This window comes from Tinamus guttatus, unplaced genomic scaffold (assembly GCF_059628265.1).
Source record: "Tinamus guttatus ecotype Peru unplaced genomic scaffold, ASM5962826v1 Tinamus_guttatus_pri_ptg000314l, whole genome shotgun sequence".
Taxonomy (NCBI): domain Eukaryota; kingdom Metazoa; phylum Chordata; class Aves; order Tinamiformes; family Tinamidae; genus Tinamus; species Tinamus guttatus.
In genome coordinates, this window is record NW_028288848.1 from 5,042,660 (window position 1) to 5,055,927 (window position 13,268).

At 39.1% G+C, this 13,268-nt stretch overlaps 1 protein-coding gene across 1 annotated transcript in view; it reads right to left on the minus strand.

The window, feature by feature from the left end:
- SLK (STE20 like kinase) overlaps positions 1-6,546 on the minus strand; it is a 43,304-nt gene extending 36,758 nt beyond the window's left edge. The window contains exon 1 of the mRNA XM_010227354.2: positions 6,133-6,546. Within this exon, the coding sequence (XP_010225656.2) occupies positions 6,133-6,282 (150 nt within the window). The 5' untranslated portion in view covers positions 6,283-6,546. The remainder of the gene's footprint in view (positions 1-6,132) is intronic.
- Between the last annotated feature and the right edge of the window lie 6,722 nt (positions 6,547-13,268).

Below are 13,268 nucleotides of genomic sequence, written 5' to 3' on the forward strand. Positions count from 1 at the left end.
CTTTAGCCAAGTGACTTAAGAATGTCCAAAAAGTGAGGCACTAAACATGCACTTTACTTTCTGCTTCTTTAGAATACTTTCTTGCTACAGGCAAAATGAAAAGGAGATGCTACCCTTTGAAAGTATTCATTTAAAACAAGAAAACTCTCTCAGCTTAGCAACTTACAGACAACTATCGGTCTACTCATTTCTTCAGAAAACTTACTCAGAATGGCGAAGTTGTAAAAAGCTCAGAGGCTTTCCCCTCACCACTATTCCCACAGTTTAATAGGTGTTACTGCCTTCTCCTTATCTAGTATCTTCCATGCTAAAACTCCAATAGTGTGAAAGTACAGATAACACTAGAGAGCAGCAGGTAAAAAGGAAAAAATGTTGACTTTAAGCAACTCACCAAGCTGATCAGCAAGACTAAAATCCTTTACCTTCTGCAGATAGGCATGCATCTTTTTTCATACAGGCCATACACAGCAGCTTTAAAATACTACTTTTACAAAAAATAACTGCTCTTACCAAACTTCACTTATGTTCTATTTTACTTAGACTAAATATTTAAAATTGAATACTAACTTCTTCTACGTTACTCTCAAGAGAGTATAGCAACTCACTCTCCTCTATCTGCTAATGCCTCTATGGCTAAACAAAGCAACATGGCATTTAAATTAACATCATTAACTCATACCTCTTGAGGACAACTGAACCATTTTACTGCTCCAGTTTAATCAGAGGGCAGCTGATATGGTAAGTCATGAATGATAATAGATTAGAACATGATATTTTAAGTATATCAAACAACTTTAATCAACATTGCCAGAAGTTCAGCAAAGATTCCTTCAGAAGTTAAGACAAGAGGCAAAGAGCAGATGAAAAACAGTCCAACAGTACCTCAGTGTGGATATTAAGTAGCAAGACACAAATCATATGAGTATAAACTATGCACACAAAAGATATTCATCGTAACAAGCAGCATGATAGATTAGAATCATAAAGATAACTTGGAGCTGTCATATCTGACTACAGAAGTGATTTAGATTAGCAAGCTTGTAAGGCCACAGAAACTAGGAATTACAAACTCTCCTAGCTCTGCCCCAATTTTCTTTCAGGTTAGAATAATTAGAACAATGTATTTATTTAATACTAGAAAATAAGTGATGAGTTAGGGGTAGACAGAAATGCTTCCAAGCAACAACCCATTACCTGGTTTCTTTCCCTGTAACCAAAGGCAGTTCAATACGAAAATCTAGAGTATTACATCTGGTCCAATCTTACTAAATCATCATTTAAAATTCATATTTGCTTCTGTCTGTTATAGAAGATATTAAGGCAAAAACAGTGCTCATGGAGACCATAGAGTAGTACTACAGGTACAGTTGTTTTAAATACAGAAACAAAAGCTGAACTTAAATGAGGTTACAATACTAGTTTATTTCATTTGTAGAAATATTTTCATCAAAAGTCATCTCTCGTTAGCCAGAGCTGAATCTATAGCGGCCAGTTGTGTGGATATAAGTACATGGCAATACTTGATGTAGTTGTAATTTTCAAAAGATATTTGGTAGTGCTGTTCACCATGACTTTATTGCTATTAGCTCCACAACAGTACTTGTCTGAACCTAAAGGTGATGTAGAACAGGAACTAGTGCTTTACCAAGCACTAGTTAATTGCTGAGAGCTGGAAAATTTGTCTTGTTAGCTTCAAACAGAATACAAACATTTGATTTTCCAAATTTGTATTAGAAAATTATTTATATAATGCTTCCAACATCCTTGATTTAGAATATTAAAATGGGTATTAGAAAAGGGCAGGATATTCCAATTTAAATTAAGAAGCATTAATGCATTTGAAAAACAAAGTACAAAGGATTCTCTAGTAACAACTTGCCAATTTCTACTAAAATATGCATGTCCAAAATACATATTCTGTCTACAATACATACTCTATCTACATACACTATATGTATACACAAATACACCCAGTACCTTATATAGCATACTGTCCTACATACTCTACTACTATAGAATCTGTCTCTGCATAAATCAGTACATAGCAACGCACAGTTCCTATAATTATAATAATTAGGGCTAGAAGAATATGAATTTCTTGGAGGGATATTCTCTAGTGAAGAGCTCAAAAACGACACCAACTAGGCACCAGAGAAAAATCTGCCTTTTTGCAGTGTGTTACAAGTGTTCTCACTTCCAAAAAGCTAGCAAATTATATTGAAATGAAGTCCAGCCACTTTAATTCATTTTGAACATCAACACAGGAGGATATCAGCAATTTAATTAGTTATCTGCACCTGCATGATTGAAGATCCTTAAGCAGGAGCTTTTGGGAAAAAAAAAAAAAAGATACAGGAAAAACATAGGACATTTTAAAGGTCTGTTTTTGCACCATCTGAATACCAGCTTTTGTCAATTTAGAAAGCAGCTGAAAGTTCATGAAAGACTTCATATGATTGCTTTAAATAGCTACAGCTTAATGATACTTACAAAGATTGCTTTAATTTAAATCAGTATTATGTGCACTGAACTGACATTTGATACAATAATGTAATATAATAACACAATAAAAGTAACACAACATAATAATGTAACTCATTTCTACCTCAAACTACTTTAAGTGACTTTAAAACTCTGAAGCCTAAGATTTCTCGGTGAACTCTAACTGGATCAAATCAAAAGTAGCTTTTATCACATTTTTAAAGTAGTAGTGGGAGAACTAGCTAACCACCAAATTTCAGAGCAGAAAGCCCTCTCGAAAGTCAAAATTACGCTGCTTCAGAGGCTGGCAGGCCCTTGGCGATCCATTCAGTAACTCTAAAAATCCATGAAAAACAATTAGAAAAGATAGGGGAAAACTTTGTTATCAGAAACCTCAAAATTCTCTTTACAAGGGCCATTACCTGATACTGAAGAACCTAAGAGTCTACAAACCAAAAAAAAAGGGATGAAAACACACTATTATTCATCAGCCAAGAGTAAAAAGAGAGCAAAACAGGCTAAAAAAGGAGTGTCTTTGAAGCGGCAGAAAAAGGGGTAGAATGAATACCTATGTAACCTAAACGTTTTCAATCAGCAGGCTTCAACTACAGATCCCCTCTGATCATGACAGAGGGGCTCAAACATTCAAATTTTAACTGAGAAATTCTAAACATTACTTAGAAGTGAGTGAATCTAAATGTATGAATTTTCTGAGCTAAGCAAATATTACAAAACTAGAAGAAAACAGCTTTGAGAAAATATGGTCTTGTAGTTAAGCTCACTAAATAAATCACTGGGGGTGGGGAAAAAAAAAAAAAAAAACAAGGCCCTTGTTATTGGGGAAGATCAAGTTTTCAATACCCTAAGACTTCTCCTGTATTTCATATTAGCATCAATAGACACAGTATTTTTAAATGTAAATAATTTAATCGCCTGTGTTTTATATATCAGGTTCATTTAACAGTTGTCTTTGGGTTTTTATTTAAATATGTGATATTTCACCACCAAGAAGCAAGTTAGCCAAATAAAATACCTTTCTAGGGGAAACCATAGCAAGTAACTAATATAACCTATATTTTCTTTAAAATTCAAAGTATACAAAGTCTCAATTTTAGGTATCCCTTTTATCATATACCTGTCAAATTACTGAGAACAAGGATACTCACACACTGACATCTAGGATCTTAATTAATTAGAAAGATGTTTTTACCTAAGCAAATCAAATTTAGAGACGAGAAACAAAGAACATAGCACATCTCTTTGGATCTGCTGACAGACTGGTTTTCATTATTCTTTATTTCATGATAAGAAAGAAAAATAGTCTATCAAGTACCTTTCACTCTTCTGAAGGAATGAAGGAGATGGTGCTAGGCTAAAATCATTTCTGAGATCCAGGATACACTTAATGCCTATTTGCCTCCTAGCTATAGGACGGTGTTGTGACCAAGAAATTTCCTCTAATGCCATCCCTAACTGAATGGCAGCTAAAAATGCTCTAATCACTTTTTACCTTCTTAACCTTTTCAGGAATTTAAAATGTAGTTGCTTAAATTCCTGAAGCATTTTCATGAAGCTTGCTTTAATGGGCAACATAATCCAAAACAAAGCAAACAAAGGGAATCTTGTTTTGTCATATGTAACTGACATTAATCTTTTCTCTGTAAAGAAAAGTATTATTTAAAAAATGTACATTAAATGTCAAGTGTTTAAAAGTTGATAGTTCTGTTCTAGTCTGATTCTAAAATTTGGGTACTAAATCCATTACTCTTGCAGTTTCTAAACTGAGGTGCATCTTTCAAGAAAGAACAACGTAACAGACTTGCTTTTGAAATACTTCCTTGCCAAGCATGCTCAGACGCAGAAACACAAACACAGTATCTGTATGTAATCTTTCTCTAACTATATGGAAATAAAATGACTGCTGCTGAATGCCAACGGTAGTGCTCTCCTCACTCTTCTAAATAGGACTTTTGTTTCAGGACTACTAGGACCTGTTAATTTTCACATGTGCTATGTTCCCCAAATATATGTGTGTAATTACACGTGTAATTCTGACTCATATTTAAAAAGCACTATTTGAAAAATTCAAATTGAACAGCTTATACTTTGTCACTTTACCTGCAGAAATAAATCACACACTGAAAATCATATCAAACTGGAAAGCTCTCTTGCTGTACATAAAGCACCCTGAAATGCAGAATTTGCCAGTTCTCTTGCTCAGAGACCTTCCTATACAGAGCGCTTTTTATCTGTAAGTGTGTTTGTCATAAACATGAAGGGAGGTCTGAAGGGTAGAATGGGAAATGTATGAGGGAGGTAGGGAAAAATGATTGATATTGTATCTTTTAGGATCCCCCCCCCCAAGTCATCTCTACTGGACAAGGTACTATAACCATGAAAACCAGGTCAAAAGCCCACTGTGAAGTTGAAAGAAAAACTTGAATACTCTGCAAATGCTATTAGGCTGAACACTCTGTTTTTACGGTCATTGAGCTTTATCATATAGCAACTTCAGACATATTTCCTAGTCATTTTAATCAAAAAATCTCTGATATTTCACACTGACCTGCGAACCACCAGTGAGACTATATTATACAAAACCAGCTTGATATTCTTGAAATAGAACATTTACATAAATTCTCCACAAAAGAACACCTAACATTCTGAACTGTGACAATACAGTCTTGTCCAAATTCAGACAACACTACACTAATAAAGTCTAAAATTGTTTCTACCAAAAATAGCATGGGTTTTGCAAGTGCAAGCTCCTTATACAGATTTCATAAACTCCTGAACACAGTGCTATAAATACAAATGTTTCTTGGCTGAAAATAGCTACCTTTCAGAGACGGTATTGCTAATCTTTCTCCAACTGTTTTTTTTGCCTAGTCTCAAGAACTTACTCCAGAGTCTCAGCTCTTGTCAGTCCCCGACTCTTGATGCTTATCCTCCATGATGCTTGTACCACACTATTCTTTTTGCAAAAGCAGGGCATTAATACCATTTCAGAAGGAAAGAGGCAGCCAAGAACTGCCCAAAAGCTACAGCCTTCTTCAACACTAGCAGTATTACAGCTAGCTCACTACACTCTATTTTGCTAGAGGAATCCCAGTGAAATATCCTTAAAAACATTACTTGCAGTGGTACGCTCCAAGATGTCAAGGTGAAGCACCTGGGAAAGCTTAGGAGGCCACATGCTGCAGAAAAGCCTGGGCATGGCAGTGCCAATTTATTCAGTTCCCCAAGGGACAAGAAGGGCAAATGTCCACTGAAAGGAAGGCCCTGGAAGTACGGTAGGGACGCAGGAGTGAGTCTTGCTGCTGGTGAGATTCTTCATGGAGGGAAAGTTAAAAACAGCAACAAAAATAAAAGTATGGTTTTGAAAACTGGAGAATGGTGGTCTTTGAAAGATCAGAAGCCATGCTGAAGCCCGGAAAAAAAAGTAATAATAATAAAATAAAATGAGCTAGAAGGGAAGTGAGGGCTTCAGCAGGGCCAGGGTGGAGCAGGAGGCGGGACAATGACCTAATAGGTCTTTTGCTATCTTTAGTTTCCGCGGCGGCCGCGAGCAACAGGCGCCGGGGTGGCAGGTGGGCGCCGCACCCCTCCTTCCCGCTCCCGCCCCTCACCGCGACCTCCGCGCGGCCTCACCTTGAAGACCTTCCCGAAGGCGCCGTCTCCCAGCTCGCCGATGATTTCCCACAGCTCCTCCGGGTTCAGGTCCCTCTTGACGTGCTCGTACTGCTTCTTCTTCTTCTCACCGCCCAGCTTGAAGATCTTGCGAAAGTTGAAGAAAGACATTTTTTTTTCTCTCTCTCTCTCTCCTTTTTATTCCCCTTGTCTCCTGCTGGGCGCGGGATTGGAGGGGGGAGCAGGCGAGGTGGCGGCAGGCACCACGGGGGACTCACGGCGACCCTCGGGGCCGTTAGAGGGAGATAAAATCGACGGAAAAAAAATAAATAATAAAAATTAAAAATAAAAGGGGATAAAAGCGGGGCGCAGCCCCCCCGCGCGGCGCGGCTCCCTAGGCGGCACCAGCCACCATCGCGTCAGCAACAAGTGCCGGGCTCGGACGCGGCGGGGGACGCGGCCCGCGGAGGCGGGGCCGGCGTTGCCCTCCCGCCCTCACTGCCCGCCGGGTACCGAGGCGCGGGGCGGGCTGCGCGGGAAGGGCGGCGCTGCCACGGCCCCTCCACCCTCGCAGCGCAGCGCGGGCGGCTCCGTTTCCTGCGGGGAGGGGCAGGCGGGCGCGCGGGCGCCTCCTCCGTGGCCGTTGTGGCCGTTACCGCCTCGCGCCCCAACGGCCGCCACCGCCACCACGGCGCGTGCGCGCAGCCGCCTCGCGCCTCTCGCCAGGCGCATGCGCGCGTAATACCCCCCCCCCCACAAACGGCTCCTTGGCCTGTGGCGGGAGGGGGAAGGAAAGAGGCGGGGCATCTTCCCGCCCCACGTGACGCAGTGGCGGCGGCGCGAGCCAATAGGAGCGCGGCGAGGCCTCAGGCGGGTAAGTTGGTGTCTGGCTTTAAGATGGAGGCGGGTGGGCAGCTCCCACCGTTCTCTCGGGGCCGAGGCAGCGCGGGGAGGGGGTGCGTCCTCCCTTCCCTTCCATTCCCTTCCCCACGGGTCTGCTCCGTTCTCCTAGCGCGGCCTCCTTAAAGGCTGATTTCCCTCCCTTCTATAGCCCCCAGCTCTCGGGGCGCTGGGCCTTTTGCGACCGTTACTGCTGCGGTTGGGAGGCTGCGCGGGCGGTTGGCGCTTGCTGAGGCGGGGAGTGAGGAGAAGCCGCCTAAGGAACCTAAGGGGGCGGCCTCTGGCAACCAGCGCCCTTTCCAGACCTGCCGCGGCTTTGCCCCAGCGTTGACCCGCACAGGGTGCGATGTTTCCGTAATGCTGTTGGCACCCTGTGAGGTTTAATCACTGGGACGGGTGTGATTTTCCTTATCTTGCCACCTCCTCTTCCCATAAGTGATTCCTTCATCAGCCTGAAATCGGAGCGTGTTTTAACGGTCGTGCTGTTTATGAACTGCAGAATGAGTGGCATTTCTTCCCATGAAAGCAGGAGGCGTTGCCACCTCCTGGGTAAGGGGCAGTTAAGAGACATCTTGGTGGCTGCGAAGGGAGGCAGGAAGTTATTCTTACAATTAGGGCCATGATTTAAGACTTAGGAGATCTGACTCTGACTATTAGGCAAACACCCTGCAAGAATCAGATAACGCTTAAGCCTCATATGGGCTGAAGGCATTAAAAGTTTTTAAAGATCAGGGCAATTGTGTCTTCTTTCTTCAGACCCTTTTGTTAGCATGACAATAGATTCCAATGTAAGGAGGGTAGTTGATGTAAAAATCAGTAAAGATCATGAGGCATTGAGATATACCCATTATGGCGATCAAACGGCAGCCTAGTAGTCCTCTTGGAAGAAGCATGACTTTAAGGAATAGAAAGTGCTGGACTGAATCAGGAGGAGGTTTCAGCAGAACAGTCATTCAGCAGAACAGTCATTCAGCAGCCCAGATGTGCGTGGTGGAGATTAGCAAAGTGGTTCAGAAGGAAATAAGGGCACTGAGGGAATCTGGAACTGAACTTTGCATCACGTGTTAACACTTTTTGCCTGCCGCAGCATGCTGGGACAGAAGCCTCTTAAGAATCTGTTGGCATGGTATACTGAGTAATTAGTATTGCTAATAGTATTTATAGCGTCTGGGAACACACTGTGCTAGGCACTGTCCTGCCACGGAACGAGAAGATGGCTCCTGCCACAAAGAGCTTATGCATGAAGTAACAATGTTGTGTCATGAGTTAGTCCCTTGAATCTGTACAAAATCAATTTCAAGGGAAATACTATTCCATGAACTGCGGGCCTCTCAAATACCCCTGTTACAGAGGAGCTAGTAAGCAGACCTGCTTTGTCTGGCGATCAGTGTTTGCTGTTCAGAGGACTGCTTTTTTGTTCCTCTTTATTGACTGCTCAAACTTAAGATGCAAATTTTTTGTGGAGGATCTTAAATCTGTGCCTTTACATGTGTGTGTAAGGGTAATGCTGAGATACAGCTGTGGTCTAGATTAGTTTCCTTTCACCTCTATGCTTGGGCTGGACCTGTTACCTTCATTTGGAAGTTTCATGTAGATAGTTTAGAATTAAGTATTGTAACAGAGAAACTGGTTCATTAGTTTTTTTCCATGTTATCAATACCACTTTAGCTTATTTAATCTCATTTTTTTAAAACTGCATTTTGTTTTCCTTTCTATGATATTTCTATGATTTTTTTAATGCCCCTTTATGTGGGACAGTAACTTTGGATGTTAAAATCCAATAATAGCTATTTTTTTATTCACCATTTTGTTGCTTTTACTTGCTTTTGGATAAAAAGTGATTTGAGGCTAATTTGCCTTTGGTAGTTTGAACTTACTAATCGATGGAGGATGGGAAAAAAAAAGTCTTAAATGCCATTGCGTAGATTACTAGTAATAAGAAGTTTTTTGTTTGTTTGTTTGCTAGTTTTTGTCAGCCCCAGTGTTTGTTACAGGGAAGCCAAAGTCGAGGGAAGAGGTTTGAGAATTTTCAGTAACAACTGGAAACTAAAACTAAGCAAATTTATTGAGCTATACAGGGACAGTAGTAGTTTTGCTTGCTCTCTTAAGAAGACTGACAGTTAGGGTACTGGGAGATCAGGGACCTGTTCTTTCTCAACTCCATTGCTTAAAGAACTGTTGACTAAGCAGTTTACGTACAACATCAGTGTAATACTTGGTTTGCTTTTAGCATGGGTGTGATAGAGCAGGTTCATTCAGGACAGTGGCATCCAAGCAGTGACTAAATACTGCTAGGTGTTACAGATCTGTGGTGTTTTAGACTTTCATATGGATAGTCTCCCTTTTCCAGAGTTTTTAATTCATGTAAGCTATGAAAATAGCAATTGAAAAGCTGCCACAGGAAATTCATGATTAAGTCAATTATATGTTGGGTGTTTCTTTGTTTTTTTTTCTTTTTTTTTTTTCTCCTTACTCTTTAAAAAGTAATTCAAGGTTTAAAATTTATATCTGAATATGAGTGAGCTATGTTTTTCTCTTTTTCCCTTATTCTTCTACTCTGAAGTTACAGCTTGTCACTCAATCCTAAAAATAAACTGTAAGGTGGAGGTTAAGTGCCAGTAGCAAATCCTTTTCAATTTACTTTGACTTCCTGGTATGGAGGAGGCTGTGTGAAGCCTGTTTTTCTTTCTCTCTCTCTCTTCTCTCTCTCCTCTCTCTCTCCTCTCTCTTTCTCCTATTAGTAATTTTTAGCAACTTTAAATGTTTCCAGATGGTAGCAAAAATAAGGTAAAAGTGTTTAAGTGTATTAAAATTTCTCCTTCAGGAGTTTAATGCAATATGTTTTGAAAATGTGCTGATTGCTTAGAATGTCAGAGCCGGCTGATGGTAAAGGATCATTTTAGTTGTGCATCAAACTGACTTAAAAATAGCTGCAAGTCTTTACTGCAATCCTTTTATTCTCTTTAAAATTTAGAAAACTGCTTTGTGCTTTCTGCTGCTAAATATCACAGTTGATTGCTTTGCTTTGACTTCCTACTGTTTCTAACTCTCCATTTCTGCCACAGTTTCATTTCAATTGCCCTGCTTCAGGTTCTTCACAGCATAAATTGCCCTTCAACTGCTATATTATACCTTGTCCTGAGTTCTTTCAAAATATGTAATGGTATTTTTTTTCATACTGTTTTGACCTAGACCACCCATACTTCCACTGATCTCCAGTTTTGTTTCTGACTCTTGCAGTTCATTGAACTATGGCAAGATCACAGGTGACTTCTGGTGTAATCTGAGGCAGCCTCCTTGTTTTATCCTTCATGATTTGTCTCGCACCTTTGGTACTCAGCACTCTTCTCTTTCTTTTCTTCATGGATGTGGTGTTTTCATTGATCATTTACAGTTTTGTGGAGGTTTTTATCCATAGATGCTCTCTTTTCTACTTTTTCTTGTCCTTGGAATAATCCTTCAGTTTAACCCTACATTATTATTATTATTTTTTAACAAATATTTATTTTTCCTGAAGTTTTTTTTTTCTAAAATCTGCCTTCATTTTTTTTTTCCTTTTGGTATCTGACTCTTTTTTTCCTTGGAGTTCTAGATTTCTTGGGATGAAATTCTGACATGTTTCCTTTAACAACTATGGCCTTCTTGACCTTCCTCAAATCTTTGTGAGAGAGTTTTATTCTGTCCATATCTAACATTTTTCTCCCTTTTTCTACTTGATCAGTCATTTCCATTCCTGTTGTAGTGAATGTATTGCCCCCTTATAGGAGTCCTTCAGCTCACTACATTTTAAATACTACAGTGTTTTTAGTGTCCTTCTATCTCATATATAGGCTGTAAGCCTATTCCTCTGTGATATTCCTTTGTATTTGTGCCAAGTTTTTAACTTTTTGTCCATTTTCGAGATCTCTGTGCTTCTTGTCGCACAGTCCCTGTCTCCTGTGCTCTAATGGTGCAGGGCTAGCTGTGTACTGGCTAATTCTACTAGATTGTTAACTAATTGTAGATTGTTGATTCTTCTGTAGGATTGTTGATTAATAAGCCACATTTTTTCAAGGTAAAGAAGGAAATATTTTAAAATTTAAAAAATATTTTTAGGCACTCTCTTTATGATGTAGCAGGATAGCCTGGGAAGAGTGTCCCTTTATTTTCTTTTCTTTTTGAAGGACTTGTGAAGAGGACACGCTTTGTGTATAACATCTGTACCCATATGTTACATCTACAGTTGATATGTCTGCAGCTTAGAGACATGTATTTCCGGTCTGTGTTTGAAAATCAACGCTGCCTTCATAAAGGAACAGAAAAGATAATCTTACTTTCATTCTTCTGCTTTATTAGGCTTTTTGCTCTGACTAACAATAATAATTCAATAACATAGTAATTACTTCCTATTTATTATTGAGGTTAGACTGTGAAAGGGCAAATTTTTAGAGACTGCCTATATCTCATTAGCATAAAACAATATTCAGGTTCCTATCAATAACCTTGAAACAATCTACTACGTGACTGCTTGCTTTTGATGGATTTCTATATGACTAGTTAATCTAAGAATTCCCTTAGAAACTATCAATATTTGAAAATTTCAATGTGTATGAGTGTTATTTGATGTTTGCAGTAAAACGTTTTAAAGTGCTGGGAATCAGATTGGTCTCTTCTAATTTTGGCTTCAGAAAAAAAAAAAAAAAAGAGTGTGTAGACAAAACTGGCCAAACTTTCTCCATTGACTATCGAAGAAGTTGTCTTTAAAGGGCAGTTTACTATTTCCCATTTTAGAAATGCAATTTCAGTCAATATTTAATTGTGAGATACCTTGTCATGGAGGTGTGTGATAGGGGTTCTTCCTATCCATGCAGATGCCATTCCCAGGTGAACTCTGGCATGCCGTTCTTCTGTGAACTGACAGCACCTTTGGGATGACAGCAAAGCAAATATAAGAGTTGCAAAATCATCTGAATATTTCCATGTAAACTGATAGTGTTTTATTAAACAGGCGATATTTAAAATCAAGTGTCAGCCTCCCGCCCCTGCAATAATCTAAATGTGGACATCTTGAATAAAAAACAGATTTGAGCAAAAGTTACAAGAAATAAGACCAGAATTGTATCAGTGAAATATATTGGGTCAAAGGCTTTCAAGGGTTGTTGAAAGTCATTGATTTAACTGACATTATTGCAAAAATTAAACTTATTTTTCCTCTTGCTTCCAGCAAGTCTGTTACAAAACCACCTTCAAGACTGATAGTCTGCAACATAGTCAAGGCAGCTTGAGGGGTAAGTTGTGCTTACAGGCTTCAGTGACAAGCAGAGTTGTGCCTCAGATTCAATGGAAAGAGTCAACAACTTGACATTCAATTTATTAATTTACTCTCTAATAACCTTATTGATTACCTGAATTGTGCTATATATTATAATAGAGTCTCTATTTAATAATTTCAGATCCCTTTTTGTGATTAAATTCTTCAAGAAGAAGGTTGGATGCTCTTTGGGGTGTGTTCAGTTTGAAAACTGCTATAAAAGGGCTTTTGGATAGTATGAAAATACTGTGTCGATGGTCTCGGAAATAAATGAGACAACACTGTTAAAATCTTTTTTTTTTTCCCTATTAAGTACATAGTTATTCTAGTAAAAATTTCTTTCCATATCTTAACTCAGTATAACAGTCTTTCACAGAATTATTGAAGAGAATCCATGTATCTAGTGTATCGATTTCTTTCAATATAACATATGATTAATATGCTCCTGCTTTTAGCTCTAATGCTCCATTTTCTGTAATCATTTCAATTCACTGAGGTAATATTTTACTTAGCAAAATCTCTTTGATCAAAACTATACATGAACACAAAAAAAGTATTTAAAACTTGCCGAGCACCTTCCATCTGATTGATATTAAGAGATTTAATTAAGTCACATGAAAGCATGTGTTACGAATGCTTCACCATGTTTGTTTTTCCTCCAGATGGTGATTAGACCTTTTCCTTTTTCATAGGAGTCACGAGCTGATTTGTTCTTTTTGTTTGTGGCTTTCATATTTGCATTAGTTCAAATAGCAGCTAGGATTAGAAATTTATTAAGGGATAAAGATAGCTTTGCATCTTGGTATTGCTTTCAGTCAAGATAGGAAAAAAAGTGTATAAACAAAAAAGTACATGTATTACTGCTTTCCTTTCTCCAAATCCTCATTTTTTTTTTCCCAGGCTTTTTCTCCCCCCTCTCCCTTTTCTCCTCTCCCTGGACATTGTTTTCTCTTATGATCCTGATCAT